The sequence below is a fragment of the Leptosomus discolor genome, chromosome Z, assembly GCF_034619465.1.
Source record: "Leptosomus discolor isolate bLepDis1 chromosome Z, bLepDis1.hap2, whole genome shotgun sequence".
NCBI lineage: Eukaryota > Metazoa > Chordata > Aves > Leptosomiformes > Leptosomidae > Leptosomus > Leptosomus discolor.
Genome location: NC_141419.1, coordinates 82125203 through 82149298, shown reverse-complemented (window position 1 = coordinate 82149298; position 24096 = coordinate 82125203). Strand labels below are relative to the sequence as shown.

Below are 24096 nucleotides of genomic sequence, written 5' to 3'. Positions count from 1 at the left end.
GCACAGTGCCCCGGGGTGTCCCTCGCCCGGTGCCGCCGGGGGTGCCGGCCGGGGGTGCCGCCCCCCTGCCCCGTTCGGTGCGTCGGCCGGTGCCGACCCTATCCCTAAAAGGTGCTGACGGGCGGCAGGGGAGGTGCCGGGACGGCCCCCAGCCGGGGCGGCCCCTCCCCTGCTTTTAGGCGGCGCGGCGAGGCTGAGGGGCTCAGCGCCGGTGCTCCCGCTGTCCCCGGTGCTCCAGCCGTCCTCGAAGCTCCAGCCGTCCTCGAAGCTCTGCGTCCCGCCTCCACCCCGCCGCCACCATGGAAGCCATCAAGAAGAAAATGCAGATGCTGAAACTGGACAAGGAGAACGCCATCGACCGTGCTGAGCAAGCGGAGGCTGACAAGAAGCAGGCAGAGGACCGCTGCAAGCAGGTGGGTGTCCCACGGACTCCCCCGGCATGGCCTGGGGACCCCCTTCTGCTCGGCGTCCAGCCCTGTGGACCTTCCCGTGCTGGGTGTCCAGCTTGGGGACCACTGTCCAAGAGGGTATCCTGCCCTGGGGACCTTGTTCTGCTGGGTGTCCAGCTTGTGGATTCCAGCTCTAGGGGTGCCCAGCCCTTGAGAACTCACCCCGCTGGGTGCCTGTACCTGGGGAGCTCACCCTGCTGCATGCCCATCCCTGGGGTCCTCACCCTGCTGTGTGCCTGTCCGCAGGGACCAGCATTCCAGATTGACCACTCACATTGGTCCCCCCAAACACGCCTTAGCTTGGTGGGACATCCTGGTGCCACTTCCCTGTCCCTCTGCCGGGGAGACCCTTGGGGACAGCACTCCCACTCCAGTCGCGCAGAGATGAGGACGTGCTTGGTGCCCACCCCACCTGTGTCCCCAAGTCAGGACCTCTCCAGCCCCCTGCACACAGAGGGAGCACACCACCCGCTTACCCCTGCCAGGCTCAGGGATGCTGGGGGCTGTTCTGGCCTGGGGGACCAAGGGATCCCCGAGGGTGTGTGGACTCAAAGTTGACAGAAGGAGTAAGTCTGTGTGCTACTGCTGTACCCTCAGCCTGGGTAACCCCAAGAGGAGGATGGCCGTCCCTCCCCAGACTTGTGCGCACCACCATCCCCCCTGACTCCCACCCTCTGTCCCTTCCACAGCTGGAGGAGGAGCAGCAGGGCCTGCAGAAGAAGCTGAAGGGCACAGAGGACGAGGTGGAGAAGTACTCTGAGTCTGTCAAGGAGGCCCAGGAGAAGCTGGAGCAGGCAGAGAAGAAAGCTACAGACGTATGTAGTCGCGCCAGCAGTTTCTCCCCTGCGCGGGCGCCGGACCTCGGGGGGGGGTGAAGGAAGAGGGGGGCCTTATATGGAAAGTGCCCGTGGAGAAGACTGTCAGGATCCCATTCCAGCAGCGCTGACACTGAACCGGGCTGAGAAGGAGGGCAGGGACTGGACAGGGTGCAGGGGCCAGGCCAGCTGCAGCGGGCACTTCTTGCATTGCAGAGGACAGCTTGGGACACTTGTCCCCATTATCTTTGGGGAGCCAGGCAGGCAGTTGCCCACAAAGCTCCAGACAGGACCAGCAATGCAGAGCATTGAAAGAGCAGAGAAATGGAAAAAGCTCTTGCACATGGTCAGCTGCTGAGCACTGGCTGCAAGGAAGGATGCTCAAGGATGTGAGGGGGGTACTCAGTCATTTTGGGGTCCAATGTGCCACCTTGTACCCTGGGAAGGGCAAGGCCAGGAAGAGTTTTATTTAGTACCATGACTGATGTTTCTCCTGGGAAATGGATCCTGCTGGGGAGATGTTAGGAAGGTGTTGAAATTGGCTTGTGCCTGGCCAGGATGAAGGGTGGAACAGCTGTCTGTGGCCACAGAGCCGCTTGGGAACAGGGTATAACCACCTGTGGTGCCACACAGGGTATTTGACACCCTATAAATAAATCCTCCTTTTGATAGCCAGTCCTTCTTTGATGAAAACCAACCCTGGAAACTGGAGGAGAAGCTAAAGGGGAGCCGACTGGAGCATGGCCAGTGGGGCATGGCCAGGCTTTTTAGGACTGAGAACAAAAAATACAATCTGGCTGGTTTATGGAGCTAAATGGGGGAGACGTGTCAAATCTCTGAGGCAGCCGCCAAGGACAGGGGTGAGCAGACAAGGACAAGCAGTGACAGCCCAAGTGCCTGGGCTGGCCCGGAGCCCCAGGGGAACTGCCGGGGGGCTCCCCAAGCCTTATTTTCTGACTCTACGGACCTGCCCTGATTTAGTTAGATACTAAAAGAAGTAGTTAAAACATTGAAAATCCTCTGGAAGGGCACATTTATCCTGGCGTGGGGCAGGCGTGTTGAGCTGGGCAGGGTAGCTGCTGTGTGTAGCGGGGGTCAAGCTAGTCTGACTGGATCTGTGCTGGTGCAGGACAGGACAAACTCGGTGTGGGGTCTGGCTGAGCATGGGTGGGACGTCCCCAGTGGAAGGGCAAATGGTGGCACTGGGCAGACGTTGGCCATGGGGTGTGGAGTGGTTCGCTGCTAGCAGTGGGCTGTGCAATGCTACCCTCAACGGGGAGGGTGTGTTGCCTCACTCTTAGTCCACAGCATCTTGGCCAGTCTGCAGGCTTCGGCTTGGAGAGTCTCGTCCCAGCAGATACGGTGGGCAGGAGCCACTGGCTCCACCAGGGAAGGGCTGGAGCAAGAGGCATGGTAAGGAGGAGCATTAGGGAGGGCAGACTGGCTGTAGCAGATGCTGCGGGCAGGGCTGGGAGCCCATCACCAGCACAGCCGCCCCGGGTCCATGCCGAAGCCTGGAAAGCGTGTGCGGGACTCTGGGAGTCACCGTGTCTCCGCGCCAGGGACCTGAATGTGCTGACAGTGCTAAGTGCAAGGGCTGGTGTCACCTCCTTCCTGCAGCGATGTGCAGTTCCACTCCCGGCTCCCAGCGGAGGAAGCTGAGGGTAGACCCCCAGAGTCCACCCACCCGCCTCCCCGAGGACCCCCATGCCCCCCATGGCTGCCAGGACAGCATGTGCCTGTGAGCACGGAGTGTCCCCATCCCTCAGCTAGGTCAAGGTTCTCCACAGTGATTCAGGCAGGCTCCGGCTCTCGGCAAAAATGTCAACAAATGCCTTAAAAGAATAAATCTCCCCCTGCTCCAGCCCTGCCCTGCCTCCGACACTGGGTGGCAGTGCACGAAGCCCATGGGGGCTGCACTAGGGTGTGCAGATGCCACCCCCCAGGCACTTGGAGGGGGTCAGATGGTGGCACAGTCCGAGGAGCACCTGACCCTTGATCGGCAGCTCCATGGTGCTGGTGGCCCCTTCTCAGCAGCTCTGTGAGTCCACCGTGATGCCACAACCTCCCATCCCCAGGAGGGACAGCCCGCGGTGCCTAGGGCAGGATGCAGGCAGGGGCTGCTGAGGACAGTGCAGCCGAGTTTAGCCATTGCAGCCCCCTCCAAGCCCCCTGCATCCCCAGCCGGTGGCCTGTCCCCGGCCACCCCAGCGGGACCCAGGGAAACTCTGCCGTTCCCAAGCCATGATCCCGAAAATCTTCACCCAAGTTCCCGCCCTGGTTGCTCTCCCCGGCTGAGACTTTGCTCTTATTTGGCGATTCCCCGAGCCGGTGGGAGGGAACGGGGCTCGGCTGGGAAGTGACTGCGTCCCTGGGTGGGGCCAGAGCAGGAGGCACCCAGCCCGGCTGCTGTGGGAGTGGGGCAGCTGCCCCCCAACCTGCTCCCCACCTGCCTGCAGCCAGCTCACCCCTGTCCCACTGCTGCCAGGGGCCCTGCTTTGGTTCCCATGTGCCGGCTTGGGAGTGCCCTTGGCACCCAGGTGTTGGACTGGGAGCGAGGCAGGATCAGCCGGGACCAAGGCCAAGACCAAGGCCAAGACCAAGGCCATGTGCTCCATTCTGGGGGACACACAGAGCTGCTTCTTCCAGCACTGCTTGGCAGGGGGATGCAGGGCTCCAGGGTGTTGCTGGCAGTGTGGCAAGGTCACCCCCCAGGACTGCTTGCCCTGGAGCCCAAGGGCCACTGGTGGGGTCAGCCCAGGAACTGGTGTCCCTGGAGGCAGGTGTGAAGTGCAGCCAGGGCTGCCCGGGAGCTGTCAGAACTCCTTAGGGGAGGATTGAGTGTCACCAGCTCTGGCTTCCCTTGATGGTTCAAGCCAGGATGCAGAGCCTAGAGCTGAGGGACTGGCCTACCCCACAGGGCAGAGGCCTCAGGGCAGCTGGAGGGGGTGCAGGGCGCTCCGTGGGTCCTACGGGTCTCTGTGGGGCTGCCAGCCAGGTCCTCATCTTGGGGATGCGGATGCCAAGGGACTGAATGGGATGGCCACTGGGGACCTGGCTGTGCCCCAGGTACCCCGGGAGGGTGCCCAGGAGCAGGCTCTGCCTTACCGGCCCCATGTCTCTCGTTGGATTACCTATGGCCCCTGTGGGGGAAAAATCCATGACCTTCCTCAGCTCTGCAGCAGGGGGTGTGGGGGGGGCAGAGTTCAGGGTGCATCCATGGAGCTGTTCCTGTGCCCACGGGGGCTCAGAGGGGCCAGGTTCTGGCACTCCCACCCTCCCTGCACCCCCTTTTTCCTCAGGTAAATGCAGTCCCTGGGCTCCTCTCGTTCGCTCTGGGGGATTTTGGTGGGACTGTGCACCCCTGCCTAGAGGGCACCACGCACCCTGCCCAGGGAGGGGACTGTGTGCCCTGCCTTGGGGGAGGGGCTGTGACCTGTCTGGTGGTACCATCTGCCCTGCCGATGGGGACTGTGTATCTGCCTGGGGGGGTGGGGGGCGGGGGGTGTCGGTGGGGGGGGGGGAGCACCACGCACCCTGTCCGGGATGGGGGGACAGTGTGCCCTGCCCAGAAGCCGCTGCGCGTCTTGCCTTGGGCCGTAGGGACAGTGACCCCTGCCTAGAGAGGACCACGTGTCCTGCCCCGGGAGGGGCACCCTATGTCCTGTTTGGGGTGGGGGGGCTGTGCACCCCTCCTGATGTTGACACTGTCCCATGCCGGGGGTGGGCACCGTGCCCCCTGCCCGGGGGGTGGGGAGGCGGTGTCTGTGTGCGCTGCCCGGGGTAGCGGCGGCTCAGGTCGGTCGGTGGCGGCAGCAGCGCCGGCAGCAGCAGGAGGAGGAGGAGGAGGAGGAGGAGGAGCAGGAAGGGATGGAGGCAGGGCGGGCGGCGGGAGCGGCCGCTGCCTGAGCGCTTCCTGCCCGAGCCGGGCGGATCCCACAAAGGGCTCGGCGGCGCGGCCTCCCCGCCGGCAAGCCCCCCGCCATGGCCGGCACCAGCTCCATCGACGCCGTCAAGAGGAAGATCCAGAGCCTGCAGCAGGTGGCCGACGAGGCGGAGGAGCGCGCCGAGCACCTGCAGCGGGAGGCCGATGCCGAGCGGCAGGCCCGGGAACGGGTGAGGGCCGCCCGGGGCCGGGGCCGGGGCCGGGGGTGGGTGGGGGCGGCGGCACGGCGCGGCGCGGCAGCGTCCCGGCAGCTCCCCCGGGATGTCCCACCGGCTCCAGCCCCGCCGCCGGCATCCTTCCCCGTGGGCTGGCCCCGGCCACCACCGCGGCCCCCCCCCCCCCCCCCCCTCCGCTTCCCCGCTGCCCCCGGCTGGCTGTCCCTGGGGCAGAGCGGCGGGAGGTCCCGGCGGAGCGGGAGAGCGCTGGCATCCCGGTGCGGCGGGGGCTGGCGACAGCCCCCGGGGGCAGGGGGCTTACGGGCGGTGTCGCCGTCTCCGGGGCTGCCACCTCCAGCAGCTTTCTCCGTGAGTCTTGCGAGGGATGATGCTCCCTGCGGCGGGGCTCCCCAGGGCTTCCCCGGCTGGCGGGGCACCGGGAGGCCGTCAGCGGCCAGCTCTGCCTTGGCTCTGCTTGGGGTCGGGCAGATCCTGGGAAAGGATCCCCTCCCTCGGAGGCCGGCGGTGTGCATAGCTAAAAATCCCACGCCCAGGCTCTTGTCTGGTTTCCAGCGGGCTTGGCGGTCCGGGCCGCAGCAGTGGCAGAGCTTTCAGCTCTCCAGCCGTGTCCCTTTGCGGGGAGAAGCCACCCCTTCAGGCTGCCACAGGACAAAATTTCCATTCTGGCACTGGGACGGCATTTCCAAGCTGCAGCTTGTTCCTGGTTTGGCTTTTTTATTGTTGTTGGGGCTGGTTTTTTTTTTTTTTCTTTCTTTTTCCTATGCCCACTCGTTTTAACATCCTCACCATTATCAGGAGTAGCAGAGCTGGGTGCGGTACCCGAGTTGCTGTCACTCGGGCTGTGTGCGGAGGAAATGGCCCCTTCCTGCAGCCGCAGATCGGGTTCCCCGGTCACCGGGAGCTGCCAGAGAGCTCATGTTCCCAAGTGTCCATCTAGGCAGCTCTGACCCACTTTGGGGGTGATTCCCTGGGAAAAAAAAAGCTCCCGACGAGGTGAGGCAGATGCTGCAGGCAGAACATTGCCCCGCAGGGGCCAGCCCCAGCTCCCCCCTTGGCCGGTCTGGCTAGGGACAAGCTCTCAGTGAGCCCGGAAAAAGGGTGTTCACAGGGCAGAGGTGGCTGTTGTGCCAGCTGTGGGGCTGGCCACCCTGCCAGCATGCTGCTGGGCCACGCCGGCTTGCCACAGGGGTCCACGGGTGCTCAGCAGGGCCACACAGGGTGACAGCCCCTCGCTGCTCCCACGGTCCCCCTGCTTGGCCACTGTCCCCTGGGGCATTCTCAGCGCTGGAGCAGGAGGCCGTTTGGGGCTGGGTGCTGCAGCCAGCCAGGCCTGCTCCAGCCTGTGAATAAGCGAAAGACATTATCCGCTGGGTTGGTTCATGCCTCCCTGCGTCTTGGTGTACGGGACTGCTCCCCACAGTAAGGTTTCGTTGTCACCCATCCCTTTGCACCCGGGGTTCATCTTCCTTGCAGACCCCTGGCAGGGAGTGAGGCCGGGAGCTGCTGAGGCAGCGTTTCCCAGTGGTGGCGATGGAGCAGGAGGCCTTTACCAAATGGAAACAGTGCGAGGCCAGGCGTCAAGGGGCTGGCTGGGGACCAGGGCCACTGCTCCTGGCTGGCCCCAGCTCCCAGCTCTGCGCGCGGGGAGCCTGGGAAAGCAGGGGGCCCTGGTCCAGTGAGCCCTGGCAGCCGCCGCTTGGCTGGACACCAGCCCGCTGAGGGCGACTCGCTCCATTGCCCCCGGTGCTGTGCTGTACATCAGCTGGGGGGGGGGGTGTGTGTGCTGCGCTTGGCTTCAGGCTGCCCTGTTGTGCAGGGCTGGGGGGGGCTCCCGCAGGAGAGGCTCCCGGTTTGCTCTACTGCCTCCGTAAACAGGAAATCCAGAAGCAGCTCCGATCTCCTTTTCGGGAGTGAAGCCACACAGGGCATTCCTCCCCCTTTACTCACTGCTCTGCAAACCCCAAATACCATCCCTGTGACAGCATGGCTGCTACGGTCGCCCTACCCCAGTGAACGTGCCCCGTTCCTCTGTGGGGTGGGAGGCAGAGGTGCGAGGACGTGGTGGAGGGGCTGACTGTGCAAGGTTGGGGTTGTGTGGCTGGGAGAAGCCAGCATCAAACAGGGCACTAGGGATGGAGAAAACCCCATTGTCCCTATAGAAAAGCAAGGGGATGCATGGTCAGGCATCCCATTCCAGTGAGCACTGGCTTTTTGCACAGTGCCAAGGGGTGTTCTGCACAGCAAATACAGAAGTAATCACTGAAAACGCTTTAAAAAATATCTATCTATATGAAACATGGGGTGATTGAGGGGTTTCTGTTCCCCCAGGCTGAGGCTGAAGTGGCTTCTCTGAACCGTCGTATCCAGCTGGTGGAGGAGGAGTTGGACCGAGCCCAGGAGCGCCTGGCCACTGCTTTGCAGAAACTGGAGGAGGCTGAGAAGGCAGCTGATGAGAGTGAGAGGTAAGATGGGAAGGGACAGAAGGGGTGGCATCAGATCACAAATCATTGCAAACAGTCCCTTTCGTGTTGCAGTGGGGTCCCTCTGAAGTGACATTATGGGGTTTGTGTTGGTTTTCCTGTAGACCCCAAAGGGAAACACCAAAGCCACAACTCAGAGAAGTTCCCCAAATACAAGCATTCTTAAAAAGGCATAGAAATTTCCAGGGCACCCATAAGATCTTGAAAAATGTTATGTGGTGTTTATGTAAATATAAGGCTGTACCCAAAGCCAGAGGATGTTTGCATCCTGTTTTCTGCCCCAGAGCTGCCCTCCTATGCTCAAGGGCTGAAAAACAATCCAGGAGGGCGCATCTGTGCCTGGGAACCAAGGTCAGCTTTTGACAACAAACCAGCCTCATTCGAAAAACAGCCCTGCAAAGTGTTGCCCCATCCTCCCAGCAAGCAGGTTTCCCAGACAGAAGCCATGCAGGTGAGGGCACTCAGGTTGTATGGGAGTGCCTGGACATGTCACAGCATTCCTCACAGTTACATGAGCTCTTCCCTCCATTGGCAAAGACCAGTTTGAGCAACAGCATCCAAGTGAGAGGAGAAGAGTCTGCAGGAATCTCTGCAGTGGGAGTTTGGTGAACCCCTGCTTGTGAGCATCACCCCTGAATGAGAAAACGCTTTGCGATAGTATGTTTTCTAGCATTTCCTAAAGGCTGCTGGCCTGTCAACCTGCTTCTGTGGAGGTTGCGGCTGGCTTATCCTGGGCTGCGCAGATTTTCCCCCACAAATGATGGGTTCAGGAACTGCCTTGTTGAGAGGCACCGTAGCCACATCTCCTCGTTCTGAAGCATGGCCCTGGGACCAGCTCCGCTGCTGTAATTGTGCACAGGAGCATCCTTGGGGTACCGCTGGTGTGACCCGACTGCGTGGGGTGGCCAGCAAGTGCCAGCATCCCTGGGCCATGTCCCATGTCTATGGAGCTGGAGGATGGCAGGATTAGGATACAGTGGGCAGGCAGGAGGTGCAGGTGCTGCCTCGAACCATGACAGTAATGTCTTCTGGCTTGGGCTTTCCTCAGAGGCATGAAGGTCATCGAAAACAGGGCCATGAAAGATGAGGAGAAGATGGAGCTCCAGGAAATGCAGCTGAAGGAGGCGAAGCACATAGCAGAGGAGGCTGACCGCAAATACGAGGAGGTGTGTGCCCCCTTCCCCCAGTCCTGACCCCCCCTGCAGCACCTGGGGCTGACTCCTCACAGCCCTGTGCCCCTAGCCGGGGCAAGCACAGGGCCAACATGTGCCTCTTGCTGCCATCAACAGGTTGCTCGCAAGCTGGTCGTCCTTGAGGGAGAGCTGGAGCGCTCAGAAGAGAGGGCAGAGGTGGCAGAGAGGTGAGCAGGGCTCCCAGCAGGGAGTGCACAGGGGTCCCATGCAGCACTTGCCCCAAATCCCTGGCAGTCATGGGGATGGGGATATCTGCATGGGGACGGGGATGTCCTGCCCTGGAAGCAGCAGGGTCTGCCATCAGGGTGGTCCTTGGGCTCAGGCTAGGGGCAGGGGGATGCTGGCCCGCCAGCAGCACATCCTTGACCCTGTTCTCTGCTGTCCCTCCCCCACCCCGGGGTGCCCCTCTTCCACCCCAGCCGAGTGAGACAGTTGGAAGAAGAGCTGCGGACCATGGACCAGACTCTCAAATCCCTCATTGCCTCAGAGGAAGAGGTACTGGGGCAGGGGCGTGGGGCGATGCGCAGCAGCCCCCCTCTCTCTGTCGCTGTCTTTCAAACCGTGCGAGCCACCTCTCTCCTCTTTGCACTGCTGCCTCCACCTCTTGACTTCCCCTCGCCTTCCCCTCCAGTGGACGCAGGCTGGGCACGCTCCTCCATCCCTCCATGCCTGCTCTCCTTGGTGGGGCCGATGGGAGCCCAGCTGGCAGTGATGCACGGGGGTGTCCATGCAAGGAAGCACGAGGAACGGATGAACGGATGTGTCCCAGCAGCTCCCGCTCACAGCGGCTCTGCTCCTTCTCCACCTGCACTGTTTTCTCCTCTCTCAACTTGTTTTCTCTCTTTCTTTCCTCCTTCCCCACACCCGCTCTTTCTGCTCCCCCCTCTCTCTTGCCCCCCCCCCTCCCCCCCCCCCCCCCCGCTCTCCCCCCCCCCCCCCCCCCCGGCGGCCCCTGCTTGGGATGTAGTAAATGTGGTGACCTAGAGGAGGAGCTGAAAATTGTCACCAACAACCTGAAGTCCCTGGAGGCCCAGGCTGACAAGGTAGGACCCGGTGGGGCTGCTGGGGCTGGGCAGAGTGCGTGGGGTCTGGGGATACTGGGGTCTCCTGCTGGGGTGAAGCACAGTCAGAGGCGTCCCATGGGGCTCACTGGTGCCTGTCTCTGTCTCTGCAGTATTCCACCAAGGAGGACAAGTATGAGGAGGAAATCAAGCTTCTAGGGGAAAAACTGAAGGAGGTAAGGGGTGCAGGGCCGGCACTGCACTGGTGCAAGCATGAGTTTGCCTTCCTGTGTGGGTTTTGACCTCGTTACGCCTGTGTCTTCTCACTGTCCCCCATATTGCAGCCCTGCAGCATGGCAGGTGCCTGCGTCTGGGATGCCACCCCATCAGCCTGCTCTGGTTTAGGGTGTGGAGGTCCATGGGGCCCTTGTCCTTTCCCTTTCCCAGGGATGGGTTCATGGAGAAGGGTACCGGCGATGCAGGCTGCAGGGGCAGATTTGGCATGCAGTGCAGTCTGCACTGTCCTTATCATGCCCTGCAGCTCACCTTCTCCCCACTGTTCTTCTGCAGGCTGAGACCCGAGCAGAATTTGCAGAGAGGTCTGTGGCAAAGCTGGAGAAAACCATCGATGATCTAGAAGGTAAAATGTCCTCACGGGCCCCGTGTCCCTCTTTCCTGGAGAGCACTGTCCACAACATGCCCCTTGTGGGGCTGGACAGGGCTTGGCCAGGGTGACGGGGTGGGCAGGGGTCCTGGGAGGGGGGTCAGCCAGATGCCGTGGTGTCTTGTGTGGAAGCACAGAGCTGCTGGGGTCTGGGCTCTGCCCTCAGGCGGGGAATAGGGCCACATCCACACTGCCTGTGCCCGCACGCTCCCGCCACCCTTGGCCCCCAGCTCACAGCCACTCTCTCTCTCTCCACCGCCTGCTCCCTGCCCTGCTACACCGTCTGCCCCTTACCTACCCCCCGCCTGCAGATGAAGTGTATGCGCAGAAGATGAAATACAAAGCCATCAGCGAGGAGCTGGACAATGCACTTAACGACATCACCTCCCTCTGAGCCCCTTGCTGGGCACCAGCACTGCATCATGCCACCCCCTTGCCTGCCCCTCCCCTCCCCAACTCGGCTGCTTGCCTGCCTGGCCATCCCACCGCTCTCCCTGCTCACTCTGTCCTCCTTCCTAGCCTGTGTGTGCTTGTTGGCTCTTTTGGGACAGGAGCCAGCCCAGGGTGTTCCTGCAATACCCCTTTTTGCGGGGAGACAAGGTGTAGGTGCTTAGGGGTGTTGGGCAGAGCAAGGGAGCAGCCCCTAGGACCCCCACACGCTGGGTGGACAATGCCTGTGCAGTTGCAGGTCCATGTCCCACCATTGCCCAGTGGGGGGACTGGGGCTGTGCCTAGTAGCCCTTTATTCCAGCACTTCTCTCTTTGGCTCCCCAGCAGAAGCACAGGGGACCCTGCAGATCCAGGACTGGGGGGCCACCTGTCCCCGACATCACCCCAGCAAAGCGCCACCATGCTGCATGCTGGGCCTAGGATGGGCAGGACACAGACAGGGGAAGCAGCACCTCCACTGCCAAAGCTCAGGCCCTGGGGATAGAGGGTTGGGCCCAGCTGTACAGGCAGCCCTTTCCCAGGCAGGCAGGCAGCCTCCAGACCCCCGTCTCCTCCCTCACCCCTGCCTCCCTTTTGTTCTTTGCACGTTGCTCTTCAGTTTGCATTTCATGACCTTTCTTTTATGTTCTGTCCCTCTGGATTACCAGGTTGGTCTCAATAAAGTGTTTTCTTTCCTTGGTTTCTCCTTTTGTTTTCTTCATGTCACTCTGTACCTCATCTCCTGCCTGTCTCACGTGTGTGCTGGCAGCGGGGCGGTAGGGGGTGGTTGCAGGCAGCTTGCAGCCACGGGACCCCCCAGCGTGGCTGTGGCTGAGCCCCAAGTGGCTGCCGCACTGCCAGGCTAAGTGGGACGGGGCGCTTTGTGCCTCGGCCCAGGGGGTGACTGCTGCCACCCCCCCGGCTCTCATACACAGCTTTCCTCATCTCGTGCCATCTTCTCCATGACTCTTTTGGTCTGAAATAGCAGGGGTAGACCTGGTCCTGTCCATTCCCCATCCTCACCCCTAGACATTGCTCGCAAGCACCAATCTCAGCCCTGGCATCTCTCCTGCATGACTCTCCTTTGATGGAGGGGCTGACCTTCCCCTTCAGCAGCAATCCCTAAATGGGTCCTCGATCCTCCTCCACCTCCTTCTTCCTCAGCATCCTACCATGCCCCAGAACCCAGTTCCCAAACTGATGGACCCACAGCCCTGTCCCTGCCCCAGGATCAGCTGCCTCCTCCTGCCAGTCCAGCTTGGCCCCACCTGGTGGCTGGGCGGCTGCGGGATTTCCAGTGGGGGGCTTTGGGGAACGCTGTTTCTTTTCACTAACTTGCCTTTCTCTCTCTCTTCCCTCTGCTGCGCTGACGTCTACTACGTTTTCTCTAGAGCGTTCCCAGCAGGAGGCCGAGAAAAACCGTGTTCTCACTAACGAGCTACGGGTCATCCTTACTGAACTTAACAACTGAGATGCCCAGAGCTCCTGGCCCGAGCCCAGCCTCCTTGCCCTGTTTTGGCCCGGCTGGCTCGGGGCTAGGAGCCCCTATCTGCACCCCACCGGGGCTAGGTAGGATGTGGAGCCTTAGCTTATGGCCCCAGGTGTAACCACCCTGCTTGGGAACCCTTCTGGAGCTGATCGGTTTTTCTTGGGAGAGGAATGAGGGGTTTTGTGATGTGGTGGTTTGTATCACTGCCTTCCTCCCCTTATCCCAGGAGTCAGTGGCCAGCCTCTTCCTCCTCACTCTGGTCACCCCAAACTGTGCAGGGAGGACACCCTTGGAGCAGGGTCCCTTCAGGGTGCTGGGAGGGCTGGGATAGGAGCTGGGGACCTAGTAGCACCCGCTGCTCCAAACCTGGGGCAGGGAAAACCCCAGCAGGGAGTGCTGGGAGATGGGACTGGGTGGGCAGAGCTCTCCTCCCATCCCTGTCTCTAGAGGGAAGGAGGATGCCATTTGGAAGCGAACACCAGAGGAGGCTGTGTCGGCAGTGGTCTGGCTGGCAGAGCTCGTCCCTGCAGCCTTGTTAGCTCTCTGCTGTCCTCTCTGCTGGCCCTCCTGGGCTGCTATATCACTCCATCTCTTCACTGAGCACCTCTGGGTCATGAAGCAGGCACTGGCTCTCCTCTTTTGCTGGCCAAGGGTTTGTGCATGTGCCCACAGCCAGCCAGCGGTGATGGCCCTGGGCAGGACATGCTGGTGGCTGGCCAAGGAATGGTACCCACCAGTGGTACCTGCGCTGCAGAGGGCCCAGCCATGGGCAACAGGGCACCATGGCAGGATGGAAATGCTGAAGAGTGGGGACCACCTGCCCCCAGTGACCAGCCTGGTTCGCCTGGCCACCTTGGCAGGTTCCAGAGGGGCTGGGTTCATGCCTGCTGGTGATGGGGCTGCTTGCATGGACTCCGGTCTGCAGGGACACCCCACTCAGCTGGAGGCTGTCACCATACTGAAATGTCCATCTGTGTGCGTGTGTCTGTGCTTGGTGTGGTGTGTGTGGGTCTGGCTGCGCCTGGGTACACTTGGTCTGTGTGTGCGTGGCTGTGTGTCCCTTATATTCACAGAGAGTCTGGCCAGTGCCAAAGAGGAGAACGTGGGCATCCACCAGGTCCTGGACCAGACCTTGTTGGAGCTGAACAATCTCTGAGCTGCACTGGGGAGCCCTCTTCCCTACCCTACACATGCACCCCACTAGCATGCTCAGGATGTCATCAGCTGAACTGCGTCTTGGCCAACTCCACACATCCATTGAGAAGGGAAGTCCTGCAGCCTTACACTGTGGCTCGGAGGCATCTCGTCTGTGCACAGCCTGACTGGCTCTGTCCTGTCTTCATGTCCAAATATTAAAGCGGTTTGACAAGACGAATGGGTGCGTTTGGTCCTTGCAGGCAGGCATAGGCACTGGGAGAAGTGGTGGGGGTCTCCCTGCCCAGTTCATGCAAGGAGGGTCTGCAGAGGCTTGGGTCCAGGGTGAGTATGGCCAGCATAAGGATGTCCTCTGCAGCCATGGGGGGCTGGGAGCGATAATGCACATGGTTTGGGCTGCATTCCCTCATCTCCATTGCTTACACAGTGTGCACAGGAAATATCGACGTCTCGAGCTCAGTCCAAACTCACCATGCTCTTCAAGTGCACAGTGAAGCATATGTCACTGGCATGTCCCCTTCCATAGCCAGCATGTTACCTGCCTGGCACTTGGGGAAGGCACAAGCTCTTTGACCTCTCCACAGAGTCTGCTTTATGGTGCCTGTTCATGATTCATTCTGAGGACGCATACAAGTGTGTGACATGTGTGCACACACCATTAGTTATCAGGATCTTCTCCAGGTCTGGAGTTAGCTGCTTACCCTGTGTACTCGTTGCATTTTCTATTACCAGTCCCTGTACCCCCGCCTGAGGGACAGCTGTACAAACTAGCAAATACTAACACAGTAGGCAACCACTTCCCAAAGTGCTCAGGAAGTTTCCTCCTGGCTTGCCGTATTTTTCCCAACACAAAGAGAAGAGCAGCAGGATGTGTCTCACTGCTGTCACCAAAACGGGCTGGATTTCCTGGGGGTGCCCAAAGTCATGATCTAGTCCTGCCCTCTGCTTCGGCCGCATCCCCCCCACCCCCCACCCCCGGCCCCGTGATGTGTGCCAAGTCCTGTTGTCCCATGCTACCCAGAGGATATCCCTCTAAAAGCACAGCCTCACGCTTCCAGGAAACACAATTCATGCTGACCCCTTGCTGAGCCAGACCATTGCCCTGGTGAGCAGCTGGCAGGAATAGCTTTCGTTATCTGCTTTCCTTTATTTGCTGCGCCTCTCAGCTCAGGAAAGGAGGGTAGTGAGATTACATCTCTTTCCTGCCCAGGTGCTGCTGGCCTCCTGCCCTCCCCCCAGCCCAGCACCTCTGGTTTGTGATTCTGAGACCTTCTCCTACAGGGAAAAGGGCTCCCTTCCATGGGGTGCTCATTTCTGGTTGTCCTCTCAGGGTGGGAGACCTGCTATGAGCCACAGCTATCCCACCCTGGACGTGCTGGATGGAAGGACAGTGGCACAGCTGCCCTGGCCCGCCAAGCAAGGGCTGCAGCTCCTCCTTGGGTCCGCCTTGCTTTTCTGCAGCACATCAGCTGAGCCATTCCGTTGTTTGGTCAAAGCGTCTTCCAGGCAGGGTTTTGTCTGGCTGCAAAAGGAACAAGAGGGTAAAACCATCTCTTCTCCGGAAGCCTGTACCCCGCACTGCGAACAAGCCTGCCCTGTGCTCCTATGAGGGCGCGTCCCCAGCGCCCAGCCTCTGGGCGGCCTTCGCCCTTCTGCTGGGACAAAGAGCCCTTTCTACCCATTAGCTGCTGCTGCCTCCTGGTTTGGACCAGTCCATTTAACTTAACCATTCACAACCAGCTGCAAGGGCCTTGTTTTTCCTCTGAACTTTCTGTGGTTTGGCAGTGAGATCCTGGCTGCTGTTCGCAGGTAATGCTCTGCCCCAGAGACAGTAGCCTATCTCTCACAGTTCAGCAAACTCCATTTTCTTAGTCCTCCCACCCATCTCCTTCCCTCCACCGCCCTGCAGAAAGACACGGGCCAAGGGAACCTCTGGGAGGCCAGGGCACTGTGGAGCTGCTGGCAGGAGAGTTCGGCCTGGAGGCATATCTCCCCACCTGTGTCACTCAGGCCCATGGTGAGGACCGCAGTGCCCACCCTCTCCTCCCTCCCTCCTTCCCCCTGCACCCCTCCCACTGAATTTCAACCTTTGGATTTGTTTATCTTGGCCTGACAGACCAAAGATCTCCCTGCAGAGCTTTCAGCCCTGGTGTGGACTGCCACCCCGTTGATAAACCACCACAGTAACCTCTGGCAGCCTCCCACCTACCCTCTCTTCTCCAGTTTTCTCATCATTCTGGTGCCTCACCTCATCTCTGAATCCCTCTTGTTCAATACCCTTGAACTACGTGCTGGAGGGGAAGGGCCACTCCCTGAAGAGCATCAGGGAGACATTTTGATGAGACACAGATATTAGGAAAAATTTCTTTACTGAAAGAGGGGTTAGACATTGGAACAGGCTGCCCAGCGGGGTGGTGGAGTCACCATCCCTGGAGGCGTTCAAAAGACATATAGAGGTGGTGCTTAGGGACATGATTTAGTGGTGGGCTTGGTAGTGTTAGGACATGGTTGGACCTGATGCTCTTAAAGGTCTTTTCCAATCAAAATGATTGTATGATTCTATGTTTAGCCATGCAGAGCTGGACACAGACCACTGCCACCCTCCAGTCCCTCCCTGGGTGCTTGAGGGACATTTAGGTGAGAGCACAAAGTGCCATGCTGCCGAGCTGTGTGGGTTTTGCAGGGCTCTGGGTGATTTCAGAACAGGGGAGGCTGCCTAAAGCCAAGTGCTGCACAAAGCTCCCAGTCTCCCAATCAGTAGTATGGATTTGTGGATCCCAGCAGAGGAGGAAAACATGGCAATAACCACGTGGCGCTGCCTCATTTCTGCATGAGTTACATATGCCCCATATGCACCCCACATCAAGCCTGTGCTACTCGAGCTGCATGGAGCAGGCAGTGGAAAAGGACCATGTAGCCCCTGCCCCACGTGCTCAGGGGCTGCAGGGGGTCTGGGAGCAACGCCAGAGGCTCCCTGCAGCAATGCAGGCCTATGGCAGAGTGACAGGCACCTAGGGATCCTTTGGGACACCTCACCCAACCCCCAGCACCCTCGGGTTGCCCAGGTCCTGGTGGGCAGCCCGGGGTCCCCCTTACTGGATGGCTTCTGCGAGGGCACCGGCGACAAGGCCAAGCTCCCCTGGGTGCAGGCCGTGTCCCTGTTCCATGACAGGACCGGGTCCCATCCCGTGCAGGCTGTGTCTCCCTGGCGCAGGCCATACCCACCTGTGACAGGGCCAAGTTACCCCCTTTGGCAGGCTGTGCCCTCCCGCCCGCCGGTGCAGGCCATGGCCCGCCCCCAGTGCTGGCTGTGGCCCCTGTCACAGGCCTGACCCCCCAGCTCAGGCCGCACCCCGCCATGACAGGCCCAGGGCCCAGCCCGTGACAGGCCTCAGCCTCGCCCTCCTCCCACTCAGGCCCCGCCCCGGCGCGCCGCTTCCGCCGCCGGCGGCGCGCGCAGGCGGCGCGTGACGTCAGGCGGACCCGGAAGGGCGGGGGAGGGGGAAGGGGTCCGCGGGGCCGGTCCGCGCCGAGCCTCCGGGTCCCATCCCCGGTCCCGTGCGCCGGGTCCCGCCGCCATGACGCTCGCCGTCTTCTTCGGGTGCACCTTCATCGCCTTCGGGCCGGCCCTCGGCCTCTTCCTCTTCACTATCGCCCGCGACCCGCTCCGCATCATCATCCTCATCGCCGGGTCAGTCCCGCACCGGCACCGGCACCGGCACCGGGAGGGCACTGGTGCCACCGTGGGTACTGGTGTGGGCGTGATGGGCGCACTGATACTGGTATCGGTACTGCTGTGGCACCAGTATCGGTGCTGGTACCAGTATGGGCGTGACAGGGGCGCTGGTACCAGTGCTGGTGCTGGTACCAGTACGAGTGTGACAGGGGCGCTGGTGCTGGCGCTGGCACCAGTATGGGCATGACAGGAGCACTGGTACCAGTATGGACGTGACAGGGGCGCTGGTACCAGTGCCGGTGCTGGTACCAGTATGAGTGTGCTGGTACCAGTATGGGCGTGACAGGGGCGCTGGTACCAGTGCTGGTGCTGGTACCAGTACGAGTGTGACAGGGGCGCTGGTGCTGGCGCTGGCACCAGTATGGGCATGACAGGGGCACTGGTACCAGTGCCGGTGCTGGTACCAGTATGAGTGTGCTGGTACCAGTATGGGCGCGATGGGGGTGCTGGTACCAGTGCCAGTGCTGGTACCAGTATGAGTGTGCTGGTACCAGTATGGGCGTGACAGGGACGCTGGTACCAGTGCCGGTGCTGGTACCAGTACGAGTGTGACAGGGGCACTGGTACCAGTGCAGGTGCTGTACCAGTATGGGCATGACAGGTGCACTGGTGCCTGTGCTGGTGCTGGCACCAGTATGGGTGTGACAGAGACACTGGTACTAGTGCTGGTGCTGGTACCAGTATGGGTGTGACAGGGGCACTGGTGCTGGTGTCGGTGCTGGTACCAGTATGGGTGTGACAAGGGCACTAGTACAAGTGCTGGTGCTGGTACCAGTATGGGTGTGACAGGGGCACTAGTGCCGGTACCACTATGGATGTGACTGGGACATGACTGGTGCTGGCAGAGGCACAATGGGGGAACCAGTACCAGTGCCATTGTGGGTACAACATGGGCACTGGTACCAGTACTCATACTGGTGCTGTTGCTTGCGTGACAGGAGCACCAATACTGTTTCTCTTACTGGTAGAGTAATGCGTGAGTTAGGGGCACCACTACTCATACTGGTGGTCGTGGTTGTGACAGGAGCACCAGTACTGGTGCTCATACCCTTGTGAGTATGACAGGGGCACCACTATCCATACTTGTACTGGTACCATTGCAGGCACAGCAGGAGCACTGATACTTGTACTGGTACCATTGTGGGCGTGACAAGGGCACCAGTACTGGTACTTGTAGTGGTGCCATTCTTTGCACAACAGGGGCACCAGTACTGGTGTTGTACTGGTACCACTGTGGTCACCGCATGGCATGGGCATGATGGGGAGACACTGGTGTCAGTAACGGCATGGGATTGGTGGGGCACCTGATACCAGTAGCAGTGCAGGGTTGGTAGAGGTACTGGTGCGTGCATGCAGCAGGGGCACTGGTACCAGTAACACTGTGGGATCGGTGGGGTATGGTACTGGAACTGCTACCAGTGAGGATATGATCCTGGTGCTGGTACTGGCACTGGTGTGGGCACAACGCAGGTGCTGGTGCCAGTTCTGGTTACCAGCAGAGGAGTGCAGGCCCAGCAGCGGTACCAGTATGGGCACCACCTGCCCAGCACCGGTACCAATCTGGGGCACAGCTTCCAGTGCCAGTACCGACACAGAGGGGTGCTGATGGGCATGGCACCAGTACCGGCACGCAGCACCGGTTCCAGCAGGTGCTCTCTCTCTCGCAGGGCTTTCTTCTGGCTGGTGTCGCTGCTGCTCTCCTCCCTCATCTGGTTTGTCGCCGTTAAAGCCAGTGACCCCCGAGATGAGCCGTTACAGAAGGGGCTCTTGATATTTGGGGTGATGTTCTCTGTGCTGCTGCAGGAGGCCTTCCGCTTCCTCTACTACAAGCTCCTCAGGTAAAGGCACCTCCCACCCTGCTCTAGCGCTGGCTGCTGGTCCTTCCGTCCTCCCGGCCATGGCAGGTGCCAGATTTTGGAGCTTCTGGGCTGGGGTGGGGGATGCCAAGTGTGGCACCAAAGCCACCTCAGTCCTCCCTGGGAGTGTGTGTGTGGTACCTGGGTCAGTGTGTTGACCTCAAGTGAGTCTCGGGTGGTGGAGCAGAGCAGCCCTAAGGTATGGAGGACCCAGGGCTGAGGTGTCTTGTCCCTCCTGAATTCGGCACAGGTAGGCTGTGCGTTTGGGCTGCTGCAGGACGTGTTACATCCTCTCTGTCCTGGTGACTAGCACCAGCATTGCTCCTGCAGCTCAGGGGGACACCAGGCACTGGGAAATGCCCGCTTTGCTGCATGGGGGACAGAGAAGGGTTAGTGATCTGCCCTCGCCTCCTGGCGAGTCTTGTTCCTTTCTTAGGGACCATTTTACATGAGCAGGGACAGCCTGAAGGTGGTTTTGGGGCTCTGCGGGGTGGCACGTTGCCACTGGCGCTGTGCTCCGCGCCCTGACCAGCCCGGGGCAAAGTCTCATCACAACCTCAGCAGCTCCCAGCCTCCCTGGCACCGCCAGCCCGGGGCGCAGGGGCTTGTGCTGCCTGGAGGGTGAGCATACGCTGCACCCAGTCCGGCGTTCGGACGGATGGACACTGCGCTGGGGCTGGGCAGGCGGACAAGGGGAGGCGATGCTGGGGTCAGCATCCCTCATACCCTGCAGCCTTCTCGGCTTGCTGGGCCCTGGCAAGGGGCTGGGGGCAGGCTGGAGGCGGCAGGTACGCAGGCTCGAACTGCTCTCTGGAGCAGGGCACTGCCAGAGGCGGGCAGGCAGAGGGTAGCAGAGCTCCGCGGAGCAGCCTCTAGCACGAACCACTGCGTTTCATTTGTCCTGCGGATCTCCGATTCCAAGCACTGCTATCCGGGCTGAGGAGCCACCTGGCGTTTTCCTGACTCGCCACACCTCTAGCTGATAAAAATTCTGAAGCCCATCTCTCCCAGTTTTTCTCCCTAAAGAATTTTTCTAGCTCTTTGAGGTCTTCCCTACGCCCCCTCCATTTTTTTTCAATGTCTAAGAGTACAAATACGGAGATCAGGTACATGCTCCCGGCATATGCCTCCCACGCCTGCTCTTGGCGCCACTTTCCATGCAGGGGTGCTGCTTGCTTTGCACCCGATGTCCCACTCGCTGGCACTCACATTCCTCTGTGGAAAATCTTGCTTTGTGGCTTTGCATGGTTTTCACGTGTGTGGTTTGTCCCGTGGTTCAGGGTGATCACATGGATGCTCTCCATGGTGGGTGTTGCAGCTCGGTGATGGGGAGGTTACCAGGAGGGTGGGGTGGTGCAGAGTGAGATCCTGGTCCTGTTGTCTGTTCCACCCTGGTGCTGCACCATGCCTTGGGAGGTGGCCAGGCTGTGCTGGGCTCCAGCATGCTCTCATCCCACAGGAAGGCCATCGAGGGGCTGGTGGCTCTCAGCGAGGATGGCTGCTCCCCGATTTCCATCCAGCAAATGGCATATGGTGAGTGCCGCACAGAGCGGGGCACCCTGACCGTGGGGGCAGGGGTGAGCCCAGGCAGGGAAAGAGAGGTTTCTTACTCCGAAGGTGGCTGGGAGGTGCCTGGGGTGGCTCTGGGAGGCTCAGGGCCTGACGGTGTGTCCTTGTCCTGGCAGTGGCTGGTGTGGGCTTTGGGCTCATGAGCGGCGCCTTCTCCATGATCAATCTCCTGGCAGACGCATTAGGGCCTGGCACCGTGGGCATCCACGGGGACTCGCAGCTCTACTTCCTCACCTCAGGTGAGTGACCAGCACCCTTCATTCACATCTCTGCCCCTCCACAGAGGTGGCAGACCTGGGAGGGCTGGAGTCTCCCCTCCATGCTATCACCTCCGTGCTGCACCTTCTACCTGTCTGAGCCTCTTGCAGGCCGCTGTCACATCTGTCTGAGCCAAACCCTTCTTTCTGTCCCCTGTGACACTCTCTGCTCCTCTCCCCCATCCCTCCCACACTTGGGGTCTGCCCCACCACCTCCCAGTCTGGCCCAGCAATGCCCTTACTGCCCTTTCCCAGCTCCTCTCCATCCCTCCCCAAGACCCATCCCTCCCTCAAGGTCAGGGCGGGTGATTCCCTGGTGACACCCCTCTGCTTCTCCTTGCAGCTTTTATGACCATGGTGCTGATTTTCCTTCACACCTTCTGGGGGATCCTCTTCTTCCACGGCTGTGAGCATCGGCGCTGGTGGGAGATCATGGCGGTTGTTGTCATGCATCTCGCTGTTTCGGGGTCGGTGAGTAGCTGGGAGCAGAGCTCTGCTCCGGGACCTGTATTCAGGGGTGGCTGTGGTGCCTGCTGGTCCCCGTGCTGGAGGGGGAAGAGCCTACAGCACTAGTGAAGCACTTGGGTTTGGGGGACTTGCTGGCCCTTCACGAAGCGAATGCTGGAGCTGATGTCTCCTGTCCTGCTCTGCTCGTTGAGGTGGTGATGCTGCCACCCATCCTGTCCCTGTCCTCTCTTGCTTGCTCACTCCTCTCCTCTCCCGCCTCTCTTCCCAGACATTTTGCAACCCCCTGTACGTGGGCAGCCTGGTACCCTCCTACCTGTTGATGGCCGCTGCTGCTGCCTGGGCTTACCTACTCTCAGGGGGATCCACCCAGAACCTGCGGCGCTTCCTGCTCTGTAAGTCCTGCTCCATAAAGGAGATGGGGGATGCTCTGGGTCCCTCTGGGTACCAGGACCAGCGCTGGGAGAGAGTGTCCCCAGGGCTAGAACAATTGCGTCATTCTCCAGACTGGAGAAGCTGGATTTCGGGTCCGTGGTTGGGTTGTTGCCTCTTCTGAGGAAAGTGGATGGGGTAAGTAGTCTGGTGAAAACTGACCCACTCTCCTCTTGGTTCCTGCAGGTCTACGGAGCGGAGCTAGCCCCCAGCTGGGATCCTGAGGCCCCATGGGATGTTCCTGTCCCCAGCCATCCCTGCCCTCCCCTCCATCCTGCCAGCAAGAGCAGCCATCACCTTCTCTGCAATACCTTTTCTCCTGGACTGGGGGACTCCGGCCAGTCCCAGCAAGGCAGGTGCTGGGGTCTGGCTGTGGCAGCCAGCCAACCAGTTTGGCTGGGACTGGCTCACTCCGACACCCCTTTGGGAGCCCCTGGAGAACAGCTCAGTTTTTGGGGATCTGGCTTTGCTGGCCCTGCCATGAGTGGAGCCCCAGTTAGCCTGCCTGGGAAGGATGCTGCCTTGGAGTGCTGGAGACCTGAGCCCAAAGAAACCCACCGCTTCTCCCCCTGCTGCAGACATGCCGTCCCCTGTACCAGGCAGTGGGGTGGCCAGCATTGCCTCCTCACTGCAGGGTGCTGCTGTGCTCTGGTGTCGGCGCTGACTGCTGTGGTGCTACTTTGTCCCACCTGTTTGCCCAGCCTTGCTGCCCTGGGAGCTGCGGCCCTGGCGCTGGACTGCGGTAACTGCAGTGAGCCAGCATCCTGGTGCAGGAAGGATGGTGCTGGGGGACCCATGGGGATTGACAGCACCCAGGATGGGTGGAAGATGGGGAAAAAGACGGTACCCAAAGGGCCCTGTGGACATGGTGGGTGGTGGAGGGCTCAGGAGGAGATGCAATGCCTCAGCCAGTGCCAGCATAGTTTGGGGAGGGGGTTCAAGGGGCCATTCCAGTGGATCATTGCCCTCTCCTGCCCTTGGAGGGGGATTTTCAGGCAGGCACGAGCCCTGATGCTGTGCCACAGGGCGGGGAAGGAAAAGCTGCCATCAGGCTCAGGGCTGAGAAGGCAGTTTTATCCACAGTGGGCTTTTATACCAATAAAAAGAAGTACCACAGACAAGCGGGGCTGTGTGCGGCCAGCGGTGCCCTCATGGGGAGGGTGCGAGCACCCTGCAGCAGTGGTGAGAGTGGCTTGTGCTGGTGTGACTTGGGGGGAGGGTCTGGCAGTTGTAGACTCCAGCTGCCTGGAGGTCATGCTCCTGCTCTGCCCTCCTAACAGGGGCTGGGCCCTAGTTTTGCCCTTGGGGTGGAGGCTGCTGAGAGCTGGAGACCTGCAGGTTCCTCCCCTCTCCTAGATCTGGCCCCATTCTCCTGGTTTTAGCATGGCCATAGAGCTCCCTGGCATTTGCCTCCAGCTGCACTGGAGCCATCAAGAACAGGGGGAGGTAGCCATGGAATTAGGGCCACTCCACCTGTGGTAGAGCCAAAGGGGAGCTGGGTGGGGGCTGCCCAGCGAGGAAGTGGTGGCTTTGCCACCTTCAGCTCTGCCTTTCTCCAGCCCTACCAAGCCCCAGCTATGTTTTTCCAACACTTTGCACAAATAAGTGGAGGAAGAAGTCCCAGAGCGATGGAGGGCAGGGCTGAGCTGTGCAAGGAGCCCTGCACTGCTTGCTCTGGAGTGCTGCCCGGGGTACAGAGGCTGATGCTGTCTGTGCCAGTGCAGAACGGGTCCCTGCACACCCCTCTCCACTGTGGATCTGGCTCCGTCAGTACCCTTAGGTGCCCTAGAGCTTCACACAAGGACAGCAGAGAGAGCTGGCACCATGGGAGTTTGGGATTTTACTTTGGAGTTTGTGGTTTGTTTTTGTTTGTTTTTTTTTTTTTTAATACGTTTTTACCTTTTTTTATAACAAAAATATTTGCTGGGACCAGATGCTGCCCCAGACAAGAAGTCCATTGGGGGAGCCTGTGCAGCGGAGGGAT

At 60.5% G+C, this 24096-nt stretch overlaps 2 protein-coding genes across 13 annotated transcripts; both read left to right on the top strand.

Moving 5' to 3' along the window:
• The first annotated feature begins 299 nt into the window (after positions 1 to 299).
• On the top strand, positions 300 to 14013 carry TPM2 (tropomyosin 2). 12 transcript variants are annotated; one of them, XM_086479367.1, is made up of 9 exons: positions 300 to 413; positions 1139 to 1264; positions 7715 to 7848; positions 8915 to 9032; positions 9156 to 9226; positions 10027 to 10102; positions 10234 to 10296; positions 10631 to 10700; positions 13716 to 14013. In XM_086479367.1, the coding sequence occupies exons 1-9, from the start codon at positions 300 to 302 to the stop codon at positions 13796 to 13798; spliced, it is 855 nt and encodes a 284-aa protein (XP_086335493.1). In that variant the 3' UTR covers positions 13799 to 14013. The 12 variants fall into 12 exon arrangements, with proteins under 12 accessions (XP_086335493.1, XP_086335491.1, XP_086335496.1 ...); XM_086479365.1 differs by lacking the exon at positions 10027 to 10102 and adding an exon at positions 9479 to 9554; XM_086479370.1 differs by lacking the exon at positions 13716 to 14013 and adding an exon at positions 12545 to 13062.
• A 3350-nt stretch (positions 14014 to 17363) lies between these two features.
• On the top strand, positions 17364 to 23233 carry LOC104351969 (aph-1A gamma-secretase subunit). The gene is made up of 7 exons (XM_009958188.2): positions 17364 to 17488; positions 19201 to 19371; positions 20849 to 20922; positions 21075 to 21197; positions 21559 to 21686; positions 21952 to 22075; positions 22299 to 23233. The coding sequence occupies exons 1-7, from the start codon at positions 17376 to 17378 to the stop codon at positions 22334 to 22336; spliced, it is 771 nt and encodes a 256-aa protein (XP_009956490.2). The 5' UTR covers positions 17364 to 17375; the 3' UTR covers positions 22337 to 23233.
• The last annotated feature ends 863 nt before the right edge of the window (positions 23234 to 24096 follow it).